Source organism: Spermophilus citellus, assembly GCF_964194105.1.
Source record: "Spermophilus citellus genome assembly, chromosome: 2".
NCBI lineage: Eukaryota > Metazoa > Chordata > Mammalia > Rodentia > Sciuridae > Spermophilus > Spermophilus citellus.
In genome coordinates, this window is record NC_138183.1 from 6,258,549 (window position 1) to 6,276,702 (window position 18,154).

Sequence of the window (18,154 nt, forward strand, 5' to 3'; positions counted from 1 at the left end):
GATGTGATGCGACTGTCCCCCAAGCTGAACCTTTCTTTGATGGTTTTATCTATTTAAAAAAAAATACTCTCCATGAGGCTTCCTGTGATCACCCTGTGAACATCTCAGTGATCACCAGGGAGTAATGTCCGGGGGTCTTTCAAGGGGTAAGGGCGCGATGGAGCTGGGAAGCATGGCCTTCCACCATGGACGCCCTCTGTGTGGGTCTGGCTCCTCACAGGCGTCTGGCAGCCGTGAAGATCTAAGGAACCTGATGGTAAGGTCTCCTCTTAGGAGCTGGGAGACTTCCCTCAGCCACGGTTTTGCCAGAGTCTGTCTGAGTGATGTGTTCCTTGCTTAGTTTTATCTGGGAAATGATGAGCCACCACCAGATTCTAGAATTTTCCCCCATTATAGGAGCCTCTTTTTCCACCGTGTCACTAAGAATCATTTCTCATATTCTTGTTGCTAAATCCAAGGGTCCTGTCTACATGTTTTTAGTGCGTGCTGGGACGGACCCAGGGCCTTGCACATGCTCAATAAGTGCTCGGCCACGGAGCCACATCTCCAGCCCTCGGCCACGGAGCCACATCCCCAGCTCTTGGCCACGGAGCCACATCCCCAGCCCTTGGCCACGGAGCCACATCCCCAGCCCTTGGCCACAGAGCCACATCTCCAGCCCTCGGCCACTGTTTTATATTGAGACCGGGTCCTGCCGAGTTGCTGAGGCTGGCCTCGAACTTGGGGTCCTTCCTCCTCAGCCTCCTCCATCACTGGGATTATAGTGGGTGTGGGCCACTGCGCCTGGCTCCATGGTGCTTTTATAACATGATTCACTGAGTGTCACTGAACCCCTGCCTCATTCCATGCCTGTCCTCCCCAGCGTGACCTACGGAGAAGAACCCTGAGCCCAAAGTGGTTACAGTCTTGCCCAGATCCCTTTCAAAATGTGTCCATTAGACGCCCCGAGCCTGTGCTCTTTGCTCTGAAGCCCGCCACTGCCTTCTGTTTATTTCTAACAAGTGCCAGGCACTGCTGTAAGTGAGAACGTGTGTGGAACTGTAAACACGACAAGCATTTTGGGAGAGATGAAGTAGGAAAGAATGATAGGAAGAAACGGCACGGGACTAGGGGACAGGTACTTTATCAGGAAGTGACGTTGCAGTTGGAGGAGACAGTTTAATAATTACTTAGATGGGATCAGAGGATGCGAAGCTCCCAGTTTTGCTGTTGTGCTCACAATGATGTGACCTTCTACCTGATGGTCCAGTATGGCACCTGGAGCTCCAGCCATCACATACAAATTTCAGAAAACAGAATCCAGAGACAGGCTCATGTCACTGCCTTAAGAAGAATTCCTAAGATCACACAGTGCACTTCTGCCTCTGTCTCAGAGGCCAAACTTAGTCACACAGCTACCTCTTGCTGTTCAGGAGGCCAAGCAGTGAAGCCTGTTGTCCGGGGGCAGTGTGCCCAGTCAGCTCTTAGGACTGAGAAGGCAGGTGACTGTGGTTGGAAGTCCGTCGGGAGTGCGACTCACCTGCACTTTAAGGATAAGCTAGAAGAGCGATGGCCAGCTGAACCCATCTCATTAAGAACCCGAGCTCCCCTTGTTGTGAGGTCACAGAGTTGGGTTGCCATCTGTCATTATCTGCCAATCCATCCATCTATAGCACGGCGCTTGGCTTGGGCTGTGACTTCTTTACAACTGTGTCTCCGCCGGCTGGCTCTGGGCTCCCTGGGAAGTTGCTGAACCCACAGTTCCACGCCGTGGAGTGTACGTTCAGTTCATTGATTTATTCAGCAAACACCTGTTGTCCCCGGGGATCCCCTGGGACCATCGGGTGCTGGGAATGCAGTAGAGAGGACCCAGAAGAGGGCTCATGTTCTAGTGGGCAAATATCTACACCAGGGAACACCAGGCTCTAGATCAGTGTCTTTGAACCCAGTGACCTGAGAAATGAGTTGGTCTCTTCCGGCCTTGGCTAGCGCGTGCCGAATCGCTTCCAAAGCTGCCAGAACCAGGTTTTTCTGTTACTCTGTTTATCAAGGGAATTGCGTAATCATGGCCCATGGATTTCTTTCTTTTTTTTTTTTTCCCCCTGCTTTTCACAATGTGGTTTTTAACTCGGTTTGTTCCTCCAGGGTGGAGAAGTGTCTGGAAGTCTGAGATGGAGCGCGCGGTTTCTTAGATCCCGCCGTATGAGGGCGCCGGGGTTCCCGGGTGGGACTGTTGTGCGTGGCTGATGTGTCTGTGGTTTGATTTCAGGATTCACAGCTGGTAATAGAAGCTTATAAGTCAGGCTTTGAGCCCCCCGGAGACATTGAATTTGAGGACTACACGCAGCCCATGAAACGCACCGTGTCCGACAACAGCCTCTCAAATTCCAGAGGAGACGGCAAGCCCGAGCTCAAATTTGGCGGCAAATCCAAAGGAAAGCTATGGCCGTTCATCAAGAAAAATAAGGTACTGGTGGTTTGGACCCAGTGCAAAATGAATTTGATAAAGTGTGGAGATTTGAACTTTAGGTTTAAAAAAAATTAAAATATTAAATCTGTAGTTTCAGAATGAAAAAAAAAAAGAAAAATCTAGAGTGCTACTTTAGATCCGGTCCGCCTTGCTGTCGGTGGTAGTGCTGCCATGGCCCGCTGTCTTATTTCAGACGCATTCTCACTTGTACCGTGTCACCCACACTAACAGATTACTGACCCTGTCCCTGTGCATTTGCCCTTTCACTCCTAGCCCCCCCCCAGGCTGCTGGGTACCTGCGCGGGGGTGAGGACGCCACCTCTATAACCATTAGCAGCACGTCTGATTAAACCTGTGGCCTCGGGCAATAACTGGGTTTTGAATCCCCGTTAACATGTGTCTCCATGAACGTTCTCCATTTTCTTTCCGTAGTGTGGTAACATAGGTGCATGACAGCGTTTCCCTCCGCATAAGCTTAGACGGAAGCGGCTCCACGGCTCTAACCTTAGAGGGACTGTTTAATTCTAGAAAGACCTTGTCCCGCTGTTTCCACGACCTTGGCATCAAGGCCTTTCATTTCCTCCCATCAAGCTGTGTTAGTTTAGGTGGTGTAGACACATCTCCCCTTCCGCCCTAAGCTGGTTTTGGAGTAACCATTGAGAGCTGTAGTTTGCATGCAAGCCGCACGGGCTTCCCCTCGGTGCCTCTGCTTCGCCTCTGCGCGCCATGGACTAACCCTCTCCCTTCCACCCTGTCCTTCATTTGACATTCCTTCCTGCTTTCTGTTGGACCATGGCCTAAATATTTAATGGTTTGTGTTTGACTTGCTTTGGATTTCAAATGCCGTTTGATGTTTATTTTTGTTTTGTGTCTTATCTTCTTTTTCTGGTTTTACTCTGTCACTGCTGCATCTCTCACACGTAGCTTGTGTCCCTCTTAACATCCCCCCATCAGCCTCCCCCTCCTCCCCCGGCCTCTGCCTCACCCTCTGCTGTTCCCAACGGCCCCCAGTCTCCCAAGCAGCAAAAGGAACCCCTCTCCCATCGCTTCAACGAGTTCATGATCTCCAAACCCAAAATCCACTGCTTCAGGAGCCTAAAGCGTGGGGTAAGTTCCGCTCCGGAGTCCTGTCTCTCTGGCGCACTGTCTCTGGCTCGTTGTGTCCTGCCTAACTTATCTGTTTGTGAATGAATTCGTTGTGTTTTCCCATAACAACAAAAACAGAAAAAAGGTGAGACGAATCAGGGCTCGTTCAAGGAGAGAAGCACAGAAAGAGGAGGAAAGAAGGAGACAGAACAGAGAGGGAGAGAGAAAGCCCCCCAGCACTTCCTGTGTCCAGTGCATTTCAAAAGGATTTTCCTCACTTCCCCTTGAAAGTCTCTAAGTTGTTACATTTTCACCTTGATTTCACCAAAAAAGGGAACCATTCTGTTTCTAAAACTAACCACGTGTGAGATGAGGAATTGGAAGTGGCCATAGAGTCAGAAAATATTTGCTTAGTAATTCCTGAACTGACGTGGAACAGAGCCACTTCTCTCGAGCTGTGTCTCGGGGTCAAAGGGGAAATGTCACGGCAGCGGTTTCGTTAGCGATGTTAGTGAGTTATGAGAGTCGGTTAAGTGCGGGAGGCCAGCACAGCACAGGCCGGGCATCGCTGACCCAGAGTCAGTCACCCAGTGCTTCAACCTCTGGAGCTTTCTGAGTGGCCGCATGGCCCTGCGGGTGAAGATTCCAAGCTGACCACCCAGGTGCAGGGGCTGGTGGCTTTGGGGGAGGGTACTTGCCTGGCCCACTCGAGGCTCTGTGTTTCTTCCCCAGCACCCCAAAAAGCCATAAGCACCCTAGAAATATTGTCCCTTCAGGCTACATGTATGAGATATATGCGTAACACACATGAATTTCAGTTTTAGACTTGGGTCCCCCTGCAGGATGTCTCATTATGTCTTAGAATATGCAATATTTCAAAATCTGGGGGGAAATGTGGAGCCTGAGCCACCTCTGGTGGGAGCACTTCAGGTCGGGGTGCTCGACCTGCATTTCTCTGGCTGCCAGTGGCGCTCCTGGGTGCTCTGAGAATGCTCACCTTTCACCCCTCTAGACATGATATCTGCCTACTTTGCTGTCCAGGAAATTGAGGCAGAAAGAGGTGAAATTTGGGAGATGTGGAGCCAGGATTTGAAGCCAGGGATCTGCCTACAGAGTCTGAGATTCCATGACCACACGGTCGGGGAGAATCTGTCAGAATGTGGTTGAGGCATCAGAGGCTCTTATTGAAGCTCAGGTCTGCCATTCTAACTGAGATTTCATGTGTCTGAGCCTCGGGACCTGATGTGCTAATCCAATCTACATTCCCATTTGGCTTATGAAAAAAGATCAAAGTAATCGGAGGCCTCCAAATAAAACCAAAGGGTAGGTCTAGTCCAATGCTTCCCCAAATGTCTCTTATAATGAAATCTCTTATAAGGAAATATCCATACATCCATATTTAGTGCACTGACAAATGCAGTAGGGTTTTCTGATCCGGTCCCTGGGGAGCTGAAACTCGGCTGGAACGGAAGGCTTGATTGGACAAACGTGATTTCACTCTCCCCTTCCCCTGGGATCTCCAGTTGGGTCACTTCTTTCCATACTGTGCTTGATAGTGAGGTCACCCCAGAGCCAAAGTGGGAGGCCTTGCAGGTAAAGGCAGGCCCAGCAGAGAGCTGAACTAAACCTGCAGACGTTCTGGCCTTTCCTCTGGAGGGTCACATGGGCACAGGAAGAGATTCTGGAGAAAAACTGCTTCAGGATGATGAGTGTCCTGCTCAGATTTTGAATCAATCTGCTGGATACCTGTAAGAGAATGACAGTAGTTAACCATTAACCTGACAGTCCATATTCCTCTGAGTCTACAAAAGTACTCTATGTAAAAAGAAAGTTAAGATACATAAGTATATATATGTGTGTGTGTGTGTGTGTGTGTGTGTGTAGTCAGTCATATATATGATTGATAACTAGGCTATTAGTTATTATAATAAGGGACAAAAACAACAATTCTTTATAGGTAGAGTTCTTTTAATGAGAGAATCTCAAGGTTTTGTGCACAGAATTTGGAATTAGATTGCTTTAAGGTTCCCCCGCATATCAAATGATGAGCTAGAAATCTGATATCCTGAAGCTGTCCAGGGGCACTGTTGAAGGTGAGTGTGGCTCTGGGAGTGGATGGCGGACGGAGTCGAGCTCTGTTATTGTGGCTGGCTGAGGAATCGGCAGCTCCTGGGCTGCCTAGGCTGGGCGGCCCCGTGGCCGCGCTCCCAGCATGCGAGGCAAGCTGGGCCACGAAGCTGTGAGTTCGTGACACATCACCCATTGCTGCACTTCCGAGGCCTTCACCAAGACGCAGTGCACTGCCTTTGCAGCTGGAGAGTCTGCCCTTGGCTTGGGACTCTGGATGGTCCCCTGTGTGTGTACCTGCCTCCTGCGTCTCTCCGCAGCTCACCCCCCGCTGCAGGTGGCTTCTGAATCTGTGTCATGGTATCCCTAAGTAAGTGGAGGGAAAGACCCAAGGACGTCAGTTTTTCCTAAGTAAAAGAAAAAGATAGCTAGAAAAAAAACATAATTAAAAACCAAACAGTGGAACGGGAAACTGGTTTATTTTGATGACTTAAAGGAAAATCCTCTTTCTTTTTTTTTTTTTTATCATAATCAGCAAAATGAATTTTATTTCTTATTCTTCACATCTGTGCTCAGTGAGTATCTGTTAGTTTTTTTTTTCTTTCCTGAGGGCAAACCACACACATACGCACTGGAAGCACTGGTAGAGAAATGGTTTTCCTTCCTCATTTTGGTCAGACTATTTTTAGTGAGGGTCATGTTTGCTGTCCCCTCATTCCTCTAGGAAGAAACTGAAAAAGGAAAGAAAGTAAAAGAAAAAGGAAATACCAGGACGTTCAGACAAAACATGTAAACCTAAAGTTTGGGAAATGGATTTGACTTCAAAGCCATCTCAGCATAGAAGGTGCCCAGTGTCCCCAAAGGACACCCACAGTCTCAGGACTGAGGTGGCGAAGTCTCTGTCATTTTATTTATTCTCCTCTTTTAACTTGAGACTGTCCTACCAAAGATGATTTCATTAGAAAAAGTATCCTAGGAGAATAACAAATCTGTGGTTCCGATGTCTTTTGATTTCTCCCGTTTTGCAGTTGTTGGGCTCAGATCTCAATCGCTGATTCAGCTGTCAGAGAGTATGGCTCTTGTGCAGACGTTTCTTAGCATAATCGATTCTGTTTCTGAATGATGAAACAGGATAGAATTTTTTGTTGTAAGCCATTGGCGTTTATATAAGAAAATTTTGTTTTTCTGAGCATCTTCAAAGATTGGTATGCCACAGACATTTAACTATTGTCTCATCTTCACGTAAGTCAAAGAAAAATGAAGCCAGAGAGTCGTATATCCTTGGTTTATAATCTACAAAGTGTAGTTTTTTGGTCTTAAATGAAGACTTCTTCTCCTGGCCTGTGCAAGGGACTTCTATATCTAAAATATGGACATCCCCCCCCCCATATTTTAGAGTCAGTTGTATGGAAATGTAGCATCAAAAAAATCAAAGATGATCAAAAGATTTTGAAAAGCCATACCAATCGTTTGTTGGTTGAACAATCTTGTGGTTACTTTAATTTTGTTTATTTTATCTTGTTTTCTTGCTGGTCACTGGCAGACTCAGTCTCTCTGTTTACACAAAGAACTCATGAAGAGGACGCTAGGGAAACCCACGTATGCCTTTGAGGCTAGGGACTATGTTGTAAGTTTAACTGTGGCAGCAGGTCACGCAGTCACGGCACAGCCACTAACCCCAGGGACAGGACCACGGCTGGGACCCGAGGGTACCTGTAATGCTTCCACACCACCAAATGCAATGCCCCCTCAGGAGACCTGCGCAGGGCGGGGAAGAGCCTGATCGTATAAGTTCCACGGCTGCTTCCTCCGAAAAGCTTGCATGGGAAAAGCAGCAGGCTCCTCTCGTTGGGTTCCCCCCTTTTTATTCTAGTTCTGGCAAAATCTTTAAAGGGACGGTGACTGCCGTCTGAGATGTCACCGGGTATGATTTCGCCACAGAATCTCACCCATTAAAACACAGCCGCAGAGCGTGGTCGCGGACGCGGTGCTCTGGCAGGTGGCCATCCCGTGGCTCAGTCGCCCACAGCCGGGTTTCTAACAAACAGATCCCTCGGGGGTTTATGCCGTAAAGCTGGGACAAAAAAAGCCCACGAAGCGTGAGCCACACACTAGTGGAAGGACTTTCCTTAAATACACGTGCTCACGAGCGGTTTCCACTGTCCCCTTTCCTTGTTCTTGAGGTTAGTACCTGTGACTGTCCAATAACACATGGGCTTTGCCAGCGCTGTGTTCCCTCATGTGTTATTGATGCTTCTGGCCCCGAGGCTCTTGGTCGCCTGAAAGGGACAGCTTCTGAGTCGTTCAGGTGCCTGGCAATGCACTGGGTGAAGCCTTTAAAGTCATTCTCCTAGCTGATGGTCAGCTCTCTGATTTTGAGGGATCTAATTGGCTGACTCACAAATTAAGACTGAAAACCAGTTGATCATCCTTCAAAGGAGGTCCCTGTCCCATCAGCGCTTCCCGTCGACTCTGGGGACTGGGTATTTCCGGTTTCTGCCGGGATCCATGTTGGATCCTGTCCGTCTCTGTTTATTAGGAGGTAGTAATCTTCCGACGATGTAGTTCTGAGGTTAGAAGTCTGTCTTGGGAACCCTTAAGAACGAAAGTGACAGGAGCAGCTGAGTTGAGGGCGACTAGCGCGTCCAGTCCTAGTGTCCGTGCCTTGAGTGAGCTCCGCCAGACAGAGTCGGGAAGCCGCCTGCGCCCGAGGGCTGTTTGGAAAGTCTCCGTGTGCACCCTCAGTGTTGTTTGCGTGTGACCAGCTCAGGTCGCCGTGAGCGGATCTGGGCCAAGGCTCCAGGAGGCTTGGGCGGTGAGCGTCACTAGTCCCTGTCAGACAGAGGTCACCTGTCACCTGTGCCTGGAGAGGCTTTTATTTCTTTTCTTCAAAAGTTGTCTTGCTCATCAGAGTTACTGCCTATTTACAAAGAAGTGTCAATCTTAAGGATTGCATTTCAAAAACCCGAGTAACCGCCCATTTAAAATCAAAGGGCACCTTCTTTGGTACTTTGTCTCCAAATTATTCTGGGGCCCTACTACCAGTTGCCTCAACTTGTAGGATTGATAGCCACGGAGGAAATATCATGCCCTGGACTCTCCAAGGGCCACTTTCAGCCATGCACCTTGAATGCAGAGCCACATTCTTTTTCCAATTTGGTGACACCCTTTTATCTATTTTTGGCCCAGTAATCACTGTCCCTCCCCAGTCTCCAGGCACAGCAGGATCGCATTGCCGTGGCCTGATGATCGTCAGGGATCCGTAGTCAGGAGCACCCTCGGCAACTCCCAGTAATTCTCCCGAGGCTTCGTAGTCCACGGGGACAGCACTGGGAGGCCAGAAGACCCCTCCCCTGGCCGGAGTTGGTGGCTGGGGCTCTGGTATTGTCCCTGTGCTCTCTAGAACACAGGGACTGGCTCCTGCAGGTCATTTCATAGAACAATTTCTAATCCTTGTTTCCCTCTCACTAAGTTCAGAGTCCCCTTCACGCCTTTACGGAACGCCAAGGTTCACGTCCATTCGAGTGACCGATGTGTAGACTTGATAAGACCTGTGCAAAGCCGCCGGGCGGGGTGGGCCCTGTGGCTGTTTTTTTCCCCATCATCCTACATGTCCCCAAGTACCAGCTTGCTATCCGGACCCAGGCCGAGGGACCATGCCGACTGTCACAGAAACTTTCTGCCGGCGCTGCAGCAGCTAGGAGAAGCTTTGCTGGGGTCAGACCCTCTTGTGAACCTTTGCACAGATCCGCTGCAGGTCGTCCTCGCGGCCCGCGGGTGCATCTGTGGTGTGTGATGTGGACACTGGCCAGGCCTCCTGTTCTGATGTGTTGTTTTCTCTCTCTTTTTCCCTGTCACCTCTTCAATTTTCACGGGAAGCTTTCTCTCAAGCTGGTAAGCACAACGCCCGGTGCATGTCCTGATCTACTCAGGTGTTGGGGGCCTGGCGGAGGCGGGGCCTTCGCTCCGGATCCCCCAGGTTAACTGCTCCTTTCGTTCCTCTTGGGAGCTTTTGACCTGTGGGCATGAGGTCCGGGGCCTAATAGTGGTGGTCTTAATCTCTTCCAGTTGCTAAGGAAATTAATACCTAACTCATGATTTGGTTCTCTGTGTCATTGGGGCCCTAAGAGGGTGACATGGTGGTGAGCTCTCTATGGGCATGTCCAAAATTGGAGGGGGGCACTTATTGGACCATTATGGAAAAAAAGCAGATTTACTAAGTGAAAGATGCTCCCCTCCTAGAGCTGCGGAAGCAGCTGAGAGACACTGGAACCCAAAGAGACTCGCAGCAGCGACCCGCCTACTCGGGTTCCAGGCGCCTGGAGGAGGGAAGCCGCCCTGGCCTCCAGGCGCCCTGTGGACATGCTGGAGTCTTGCGCAGAGCTGACTTGAAGGCCACGCAATGACCTTCCGGACAGTGCCGAGACCCTCCTGAGCCCTGTCCTGTGCTGTTCCTCCTCTGCTCTGGTGAATGGGCAGACTAATCATTAAATTTATTAAAAGAAACTCTTAACCAACGTAACCCATAACTCTGCTTCAGTGGTGGGTAAAGGTTACACGATCTTGCCAAATGCCACAGGTGAGAACACCCTCAAGTCGTGGACAGCAGGAGACTGGCCGGTTAGCCAGGAATAAGACCAGCACAGTGGGGGCACTGCTGCTGCCGGCCCAGGGCAGTCTACGGTGCTGACCTTCATGTGTAACTTATCCATGTATATGTCTATAGACACATGTGTGTTTCCAGCCTGACTCAGTGTTTGGCAACTGGCCCAACCCTAAAAAAAATAGTAATATTTTGCCCAATGTGCAGGTGCACACCTATAATCCCAGCGACTTGGGAGGTTGAGGCAGGAGGATTTCAAGTTAGAGGCCAGCCTCAACGTCTTAGCAGAAACAAAGAAAAAAAATATTTATTAGAAACATGTCTCAGGGGTGGGGTTGTGGCTCAGAGGTAGAGCACTCACCTGGCATGTGTGGGGCACTGGGTTCAATCCTCAGCACCACATAAAGTAAAATAAAGACATTGTGTCCACGTATAACTAAAAACTAAATTAAAAAAATAAAATACATAAAATAAAAACATATCTCAGACTGTGAAATAAAATTCCAAGAGCCTTTGATTGGAATTATTAAAAAGAAAAATGAAATGCGTTTGTCCGCAGGTTGAATTTGAGTAAAATGGAGTTGACTGACCCGGAGCCTTCCCCAGATGCCAGGGTTCCCTTCTACCCTCTTCTGTTTCTTTGCTGCTGTGGATGGGGAAGGCAGTCCTTTGGGGCAGTCTGTTTGAAATAGAAATCCTCTTACTCACTAGGTTCCGAGCTGTGGCTCCACACCCCTTCCTAGAAACCTGTGAAGTGTAAGCATTGCCAAACTGCCCAGAGCCTGCGGTCCCGGGGCTGTGTCACCTGTAGGGAGTGGCCCAGGGGCAAGTGTGGGGCTCAACTAGTGTGTGAAACAAGATCAGCGTCACACAGAACTCTGGCCACTTACAACCTCTGTAGGTGTGTCTGGTAGGACCGGTCCTTCCTGGTCCAGCCTGCTTCCGTCAACAGGGCTGCTCCAAAGATGGCAGAGAAGTCTCTTCTGACTCAGAGTTAGAAATAAAAATTCCTTCATGGCAAAATGAATCACAGGTCAGAGTGTTGTTCACAGGAACCCAAGCTCTGAAGGGCTAAGTGGATGAAGTGGCCTTGTGAGGTACTTCCACAAAGCTTGACTTCCTTTGGATTCAGAAGAAGCTGAATCTCCGATGGCAATTGACATTTGTTTGAGGCACAATTACTGAAACTGGTTTTTTGTTAGTCTATTTTGGTTCTGGGGATTGAACCCAGGGTGCTTAACCACTGAACCACACTCCCATATTTTTATTTTGAGGCAGGGTCTTGCTAAGATATCGAGGCTGCCTCCAACTTGCAATCCTCTTGCCTCAGCCTCCTTGGTAACTAGGATCACAGGTGTGCACCTCCATGCCCAGCTAGGAGACTGGTTCCCAAGTAACAACACAGAAGCACAGACTGTTTATTGAAAGGGACCTAAGTGGTCGATTTGATGAACTATCTTATCAATTGAAAAGAATCCATTCCTGTATCACTTCATCGTTCTGCTTTGGCTAAAGAATCTGTGGGCTTCTTGTCACTCAGGAGATCTATTTGTAAGTCATCCGTACAGTGTGCGTGGCCTCCCGATTTCTTTTTGGCCGTGCACACACTGTGTACCTCTGACGCCTGTCCTAAGCACACTTTACAGTCCAGTCCCATGGTCCTTCCAGCTGCGTGGCTGGTGCTCTTATAGAACATTTCCGTCACCCAGAGGGTTCTGTGGGACTCGGGGCACGTCCCTCGGCCCAGCAAATGTTAGCAGAAGGAACGTGACCACTTACCTGATGTCCCGACTTCCAAAGCACCATGTCTTACATTGTGTCATTTTTTTTGTTGTTGTTAATTCTGACTTAAAAAAAAAATCACCCAACCTGGTGCCCTCACCTGTAATCTCAGCAACTCAGGAGGCTGAGGCAGGAGGACCACAAGTTCAAGGCCAGCCTGGGCAACCTAGTAAGGCCCTGTCCCCAAATAAAAATAATAAGGTCTGAAGATGTACCTGAGAGGTAGCGCACCCTGAGTTCAGCCCCTTGTACAGAAAGAAAAGAAAGTCCCAGTTCTGAAGAACACGCGGACCTGCTATGGGTGGTTCAGCTGGAGCACAGCGTCTCCCTCTAGTCCAGGGCTTGAACTGACAAAGGAAAAGGCAGAGAGCAATTGGGTTCCAGTGTGGGGTGGACAGTGTCTGGAAAGCCCCAGGCCTGCTTTATTCTTATGTTGAAGATGAGTCTCGTTTCACCTCGTTTTTGGCGTCCAGTGGAACCTTCTTGGCTGGGTGCTGGGAATGGGAATCCACCTCCCCCACCTTCTCACGCAGACCCAGGGGGAGTCCCAGTGTGTCACAGGCCAGTCTGAGAACAGTAGCCGAGGCCTTCGCGGGCCTTGGTGGCCAGCTATTTGCTGAGTCACGCACTTTGCAGCGTGGCCCCCTGCCATTTTGTCATAATCGGTCACAAGCCCCCAGTAAGCTGCTTGGCCGTCCCGGCCTGATGGTGGGATGACATTACCCGCCCCCTCCTGCCACCCAGCCCGAGCCAGCCTTGCCCTTATTTTAAAAGAATGGAGGTGTTCAAGTGCCATCTCTCCCTCGTTCCTGGCTTATCCTGGGCCGCCTGCATTTCTTTCTTTGTGGAACAGCCTCCCTTAAGGGAAAGCCCTGGATGCCACAGTCGGGCAGCTTTCTAGCAAGTAGGCTCGGGCTGGGCACGAGGGCCACGCGGAGAAGGGCAGGGCTCGGGGAGCTGGGTGGAGGGGCGCCCCCTCCCAATGTCCTGAGGCCACCCTTAAGGCAGCAAAGTGACCAGACCTGAGAGACAGCAGAAGGAGGAGCACAGCAGGGGGGAGGCAGGGGAGGGTGGACTTTTGTCCTTTTCACCCATTCTCTGAGGCACCAGAGGCCCCCTGTGTCACTTCCCAGGACCAGGGGAAAGCAGCAGGGTCCTGGGAAGCGGTGGGTGGGTGGGTGGGAGCCCCGCTGGGTGACATTAAGGAGACAGAAACTTCAGCAGGGCTGCTGCAGGCAGGGCCACAGGAAGACCCAACATGATCTGCCCCCAGCCCGAGGGTGGCCGCGCCTGTGATCCAGGGCTGAGGCGGGGGATCACAAGTCCAAAGCCAGCCTAGAGCTCAGTGAGACTGCAAGCAACTGAGCAATACCCTGTCTGAAAATAACCAATAAAAAGGGCCACAGGCACACCTGTCGTCCCAGCCTGGAGGCTGAGGCAGGAGGATCACGAGTTCAAAGCCAGCCTCAGCAAAAGCAAAGTGCTAAGCAACTCAGTGAGACCCTGTCTCTAAATAAAACACAAAATAGGGCTGTGAGGGCTGGGGTTAGAGCTCAGGTGGCAGAGTGCTTGCCTCGCATGCACAAGGCCCTGGGTTCGATCCCCAGCACCACACACACACACACACACACACATTGGCAAATCTTACTGTATGCTAATTGTACCTCAATAAAATTGACACAAAAAATGTTTTAAAAAAATAGGGCTGGAGATGTGGCTCAGTGGTTGAGCACCCCTGGGTTCGATCCTGGTACCAAAACAGAGAGGAGAGAGGAACACCCACCTCCACTCCAGTGTTCTTCAGGGTCTCGCTGGAGTCCGAGCCTTCTCATCTCCCTCCCTCCTCGTTGCTCTTTCCCTTTCCCAAACCTCGGCCACGGCGTGGAGCGTGGGTGGTCGTGAGAGTCTGCATGCACTGATCCTCGCATCCTAGCGGGTGAGGTGGGGAGGCTTTGCTTACTTGGGGAGCCATTTGCAGACACCTGTGCGAGGTGTCTGTGGCCTGGCGCAGACGCGCTCTGCTTCCTGGCCTCTCACTCACGTTTGCCTCTGCAGGGCGCCACCCCCGAGGACTTCAGCAACCTCCCCCCTGAACAAAGAAGGAAAAAGCTCCAACAGAAAGTCGATGAACTAAATAAAGAAATTCAAAAGGAGATGGATCAAAGGTAGAGTGGATGATGTGATGTATGACGAAGCTCGGGTTCGGCTGTGTTTGGTCATAGTCTGCTGTTGCTTAACTCTCACCTCGGGGATTCCCTTTATTCCAAGAATAAAAACCCAGATTTTATTCTGGGTTTTGGAAACAAAATACACACCTCCTTTTATCACAAGTGAATATTTGGCACCAACAGAAAGAGGCTCGGTTCCCTCCCCTCCCTTCCCCACCCAGCTTTGGGTCAGATCTACTGTCCTCCTATCCGAGGACAAGCAGCCTTGCTCCGTGCCCAGGTCGCCTTTGCTGGTCTCTAGGAAACAACTCCCGGGAAGCCCCACCGCACGCTGCCAGCTGCTCTTGGGTTCTAAAAAGAGTTGGCCTGAGGCTCCGCTGCCGCCGGGTGCCCGGGTGCTGAGCTGTTTTATGAGTTTGATCTCGGGGATGATAAGTCAATGTACATGCAAAAAAATCTGTTTTTGCCGTCTGTCCTGCGCATTCCTTCTGTGCTGTGTATCTGTGCAGGGCCTTGAGCCCCGGGCCTTGCACAGCCACGGCCCTGCTGACTTCGCCCTGCCCACGTTCAGAATCAAGCTTGCCACACCTCACGGGGCAGTTTGCTAATCATCCCGATTGAAAGACTGCTTTATTAATCTTCTCCCACCTTGCCTGCCTCTGAGTGAGTTAGGTGAATCATCTGTTGATTTGAGATTTAGTGCTCTATGAGATGGGCTGAGGGCTGGGCTGTAGCTCAGTGGTAGAGCCTGGCATACATGAGTTCCTGGGTTCAAACCCAGCACTGCAAAAAAAGAAGAAGAAAATTAATCATACAACAAAACAATGCAAACAAACCTGGTAAGAGAATAACAGCCTAATTGCACACAAAAGTGCATTTTAAAGAATGATTCCTGCCAAGCACGGTGGCACACACCTGTAACCCCAGCAGCTCCAGAGGCTGAGGCAGGAAGATAACAAGTTCAAAGCCAGCCTCAGCAACAGTGAGACACTAAGCCACGCAGCAAGACCCTGTCTCTAAATAAAATACAAATAGAGCTGGGGATGTGGCTCGGTGGTCACGTGCCCCTGAATTCAATCCCTGGTACCAAAAAAAAAAAAAAAAAGGAGTTCCTTTATCTCTGGTAGAGCAGCTCCTAAAACACAGGTCACTTTTTAAACATGGTGACAGTATAAAAAAATAGGAACACCTATAATTAACTGTTTTACACAAAATGGAATTTTTGCTTTGTACTCTCTTTAAAATGTATTCTTCAACTGATACATAAAAATTATACATATTATTGGGTATCATGCAATATTCCCATGCATTTATATATATTATATTTTGAGACAGGGTATCAATAAGTTCCTTAGGGCCTCGCTAAGTTGCTGAGGCTGGCTTTGAACTCTCAGTCCTCCTCCCTCAGCCTCCTGAGCCACTGGGATTACAGGCATGTGCCCTTATGCCCAGTTCCATGCATTTATTATAGTTTTTATTATTACATATGGGACCAAACATAAAAAGTTAGTATACTATAATAAACTTCATGCTGTTTAATAAATGAGTGGTTACATTTTCTACAGGACTAAGAACTTAGACTTGAGTAACTGAAATGGCCTTTTAGAACTGATAGTGCCAGGCACGGTGGCCTGTGCCTGGAGACCCATTGACTCTGGAGGCTGAGCCTGGAGGATCGGCTGAGCCCAGGATTGGGAGACTGGCCTGAGCAACATAGTGAATCCCTGCCTCAAAAAGAGAAAAGAAAAAAAAAAAAAAAAGCTTATTGACAGACTTAAGACGGATCTAGCTTCTCTCTCTAATGGTCCAACATTGTGTAGGGAAATTTCTGTGTCACTCGGGTGGTGGCTAGGACCCTGATCAGCCGTTGTCCTCCAGGGTGCCCTCGCTGGTGATGCGGCAAACCGTGCTCACCTAACAACAGCCTGTGGGGTGTTTCTGTCACAAGGGAACACTCTAGATGCCACAGATAAAGCAACAGACAAAACTTACAAACCTCTGTTCTCCTGCAACTCACATTTTGTTCAGGACAAAAAACAAGAATAGATAAAAAGGTTTTAAGCAAAAATAAGTAGCATGATCTAGGGGGAAAACATTTGTAATAATCCCAAACGAGAAAGTAGAGAACACTTCCAGAGAACAGGTCAGGCGAGCCGCGGCCTGAAGTGGGATGGGGGTTTAAAACACCACAGCACTTCTTATAACCCTGGCCTCCTCTTTAAAGGAGGTTAATACATCCTGTTTGTGCGAGGGTTAAACGAGTCAGTGTGTCGCTCATGCTTACAACACTGCCTGACACGGAAATGTGTTTATAAAAGAAAATGAACCAATCCCAATAACTCAGGAGGCTGAGGTAGGAGGATCGCAAGTTCAAGGCCAGCCTCAGCAACTTAGTAAGGCCCTAAGCAACTTATTGAGACCCTGTCTCAAAATAAAAAATATATATAAAAAGGGCTGGGGGTGTGGCTCAGTGGTAGAGCGCTCCTAGGTTCAATCCCTGGTACAAAAAAAAAAAAAAAAATTAGGAAATGTAGTTCTGAATACCCCTAGACTAATGACAGAATCATAACAGATGGTAGAAAGCACATGAAACAGAACTAAATGTCAGTATACACTCTACATGTCAGTTTCTGAGACATTATTAGTGCCATACTTATAAAGAGACATTTGTAGCTTTCAATGCATATTAAAAACAAAGAAAGCTTATTAAATGGTAAAAAAAAAAAAAAAAGAAAGAAAGAAAACTAAAAGTCAGTGAGCTGAGGCTTCATTTCAAGAATTAGGAAAAGCTGGGTGCTTTTCTATCCCAGTGACTTGGGAGGCTGGGGCCGGAGGATCACAAGTTCCAGGCAGCCTCAGCCTCAGCAACTTAGCAAGACCCTGTCTCAAAAAAAGGAAGTGGGTGCTGGGGTTGTGGCCCAGCGGTAGGGCGCTCGCCTAGCATGTGCGAGGCCCTGGGTTCGATCCTCAGCACCACATAAAAATAAATAAATAAATAAATAAATAAAATGAAGGTATTAAAAAAAAAAGAAAGAAAGAAAGAAAGGGGGGAGTTCTGGGGATGTAACTCAGTGGTTTAATGCCCCTGGGTTCAATTCCCAGTACAAAAAGCAACAACAAAAATCAATAAAATTGGGACTGGGCATGTAGCTCAGCAGTAGGGAAATTTCATATCATGTGCAGGGCCTGGGTTTAATCCCAGCTCAAAAAAAAAAAAACTATAAACTTGATGAGCTTTTGGAGAGTTTTATCAGCAGAGACTGCACTGGGAGGGAGACTGAAGATCCTGGATTGTGACAACTCTTCAGAGGACTCTGAGAAACAGGGCAGTGGGTGAAAGGGGAGCCATGAGGTTGAGAAAGGGGTTTTGCAAAGAGCTTCATAAGGGTGGATGACATTGTGTAAGAACATTTATTCATTTAACAGGTCTTTACTGAACATCTGCTTTGGGCCTGACACTGGGGACACACATCAAGCTAGAATAACATTGAGCTCTTCAGAGAGCTTCTATTCCAGTGAGAAAAGACACAGAACACCGGAGTCTATAACACAGGCCGTTGGTGCATGCTATTGGGAAAAAAGAAAGTAGAGCCAGGTCAAGAGGCTGGTGGTCCAAGTGGACCTCAGGCTCTGCTGGAGAGTCGACCCAGGCAGAGCTGACAGTTCACAGTGGCCATGTCGGGGAGGCCGACCGCCCAGGCCTGATGGAAGCAGGCAGGTGGCTGCAACCCTCTTCTCTTTCCTGTCTTAATGATAAGCTGGCAGCTAGGGAAGCCCCTTGAGGTCAGGGTTAGTTAGTAGTTAGAGAAGCCCCAAGAGGCCTGCAGGCTGCTCTTGGGAAGCCTCACTCTGGCTCCTAGGGGCCATTTCCAAAATGGGATTTCAGGAAGGGAGTGGAATTTTGGAATGTGCACTTTAAGGCTCTGTTGCCTGGCATGACCAGCTGTGGATTCAAGCAGCACTGTCTCCTAGCTGAAATGTTTCCTCATCAAATTTGCA

General features: G+C 49.1%; 1 protein-coding gene across 12 annotated transcripts in view; it reads left to right on the forward strand.

The window, feature by feature from the left end:
• Nucleotides 1–18,154, forward strand: part of FNBP1 (formin binding protein 1) — a 102,746-nt gene that overhangs the window by 77,335 nt on the left and 7,257 nt on the right. For 3 of the 12 annotated variants that reach the window (XM_081279135.1, XM_081279130.1, XM_081279134.1), the window contains exons 9-12: nt 2,249–2,446; nt 3,374–3,556; nt 9,482–9,496; nt 14,043–14,152. In XM_081279135.1, the coding sequence (XP_081135261.1) occupies nt 2,249–2,446; nt 3,374–3,556; nt 9,482–9,496; nt 14,043–14,152 (506 nt within the window). The remainder of the gene's footprint in view (nt 1–2,248; nt 2,447–3,373; nt 3,557–9,481; nt 9,497–14,042; nt 14,153–18,154) is intronic. The other 9 variants (XM_081279140.1, XM_081279141.1, XM_081279136.1 and 6 more) reach the window with 6 other exon arrangements.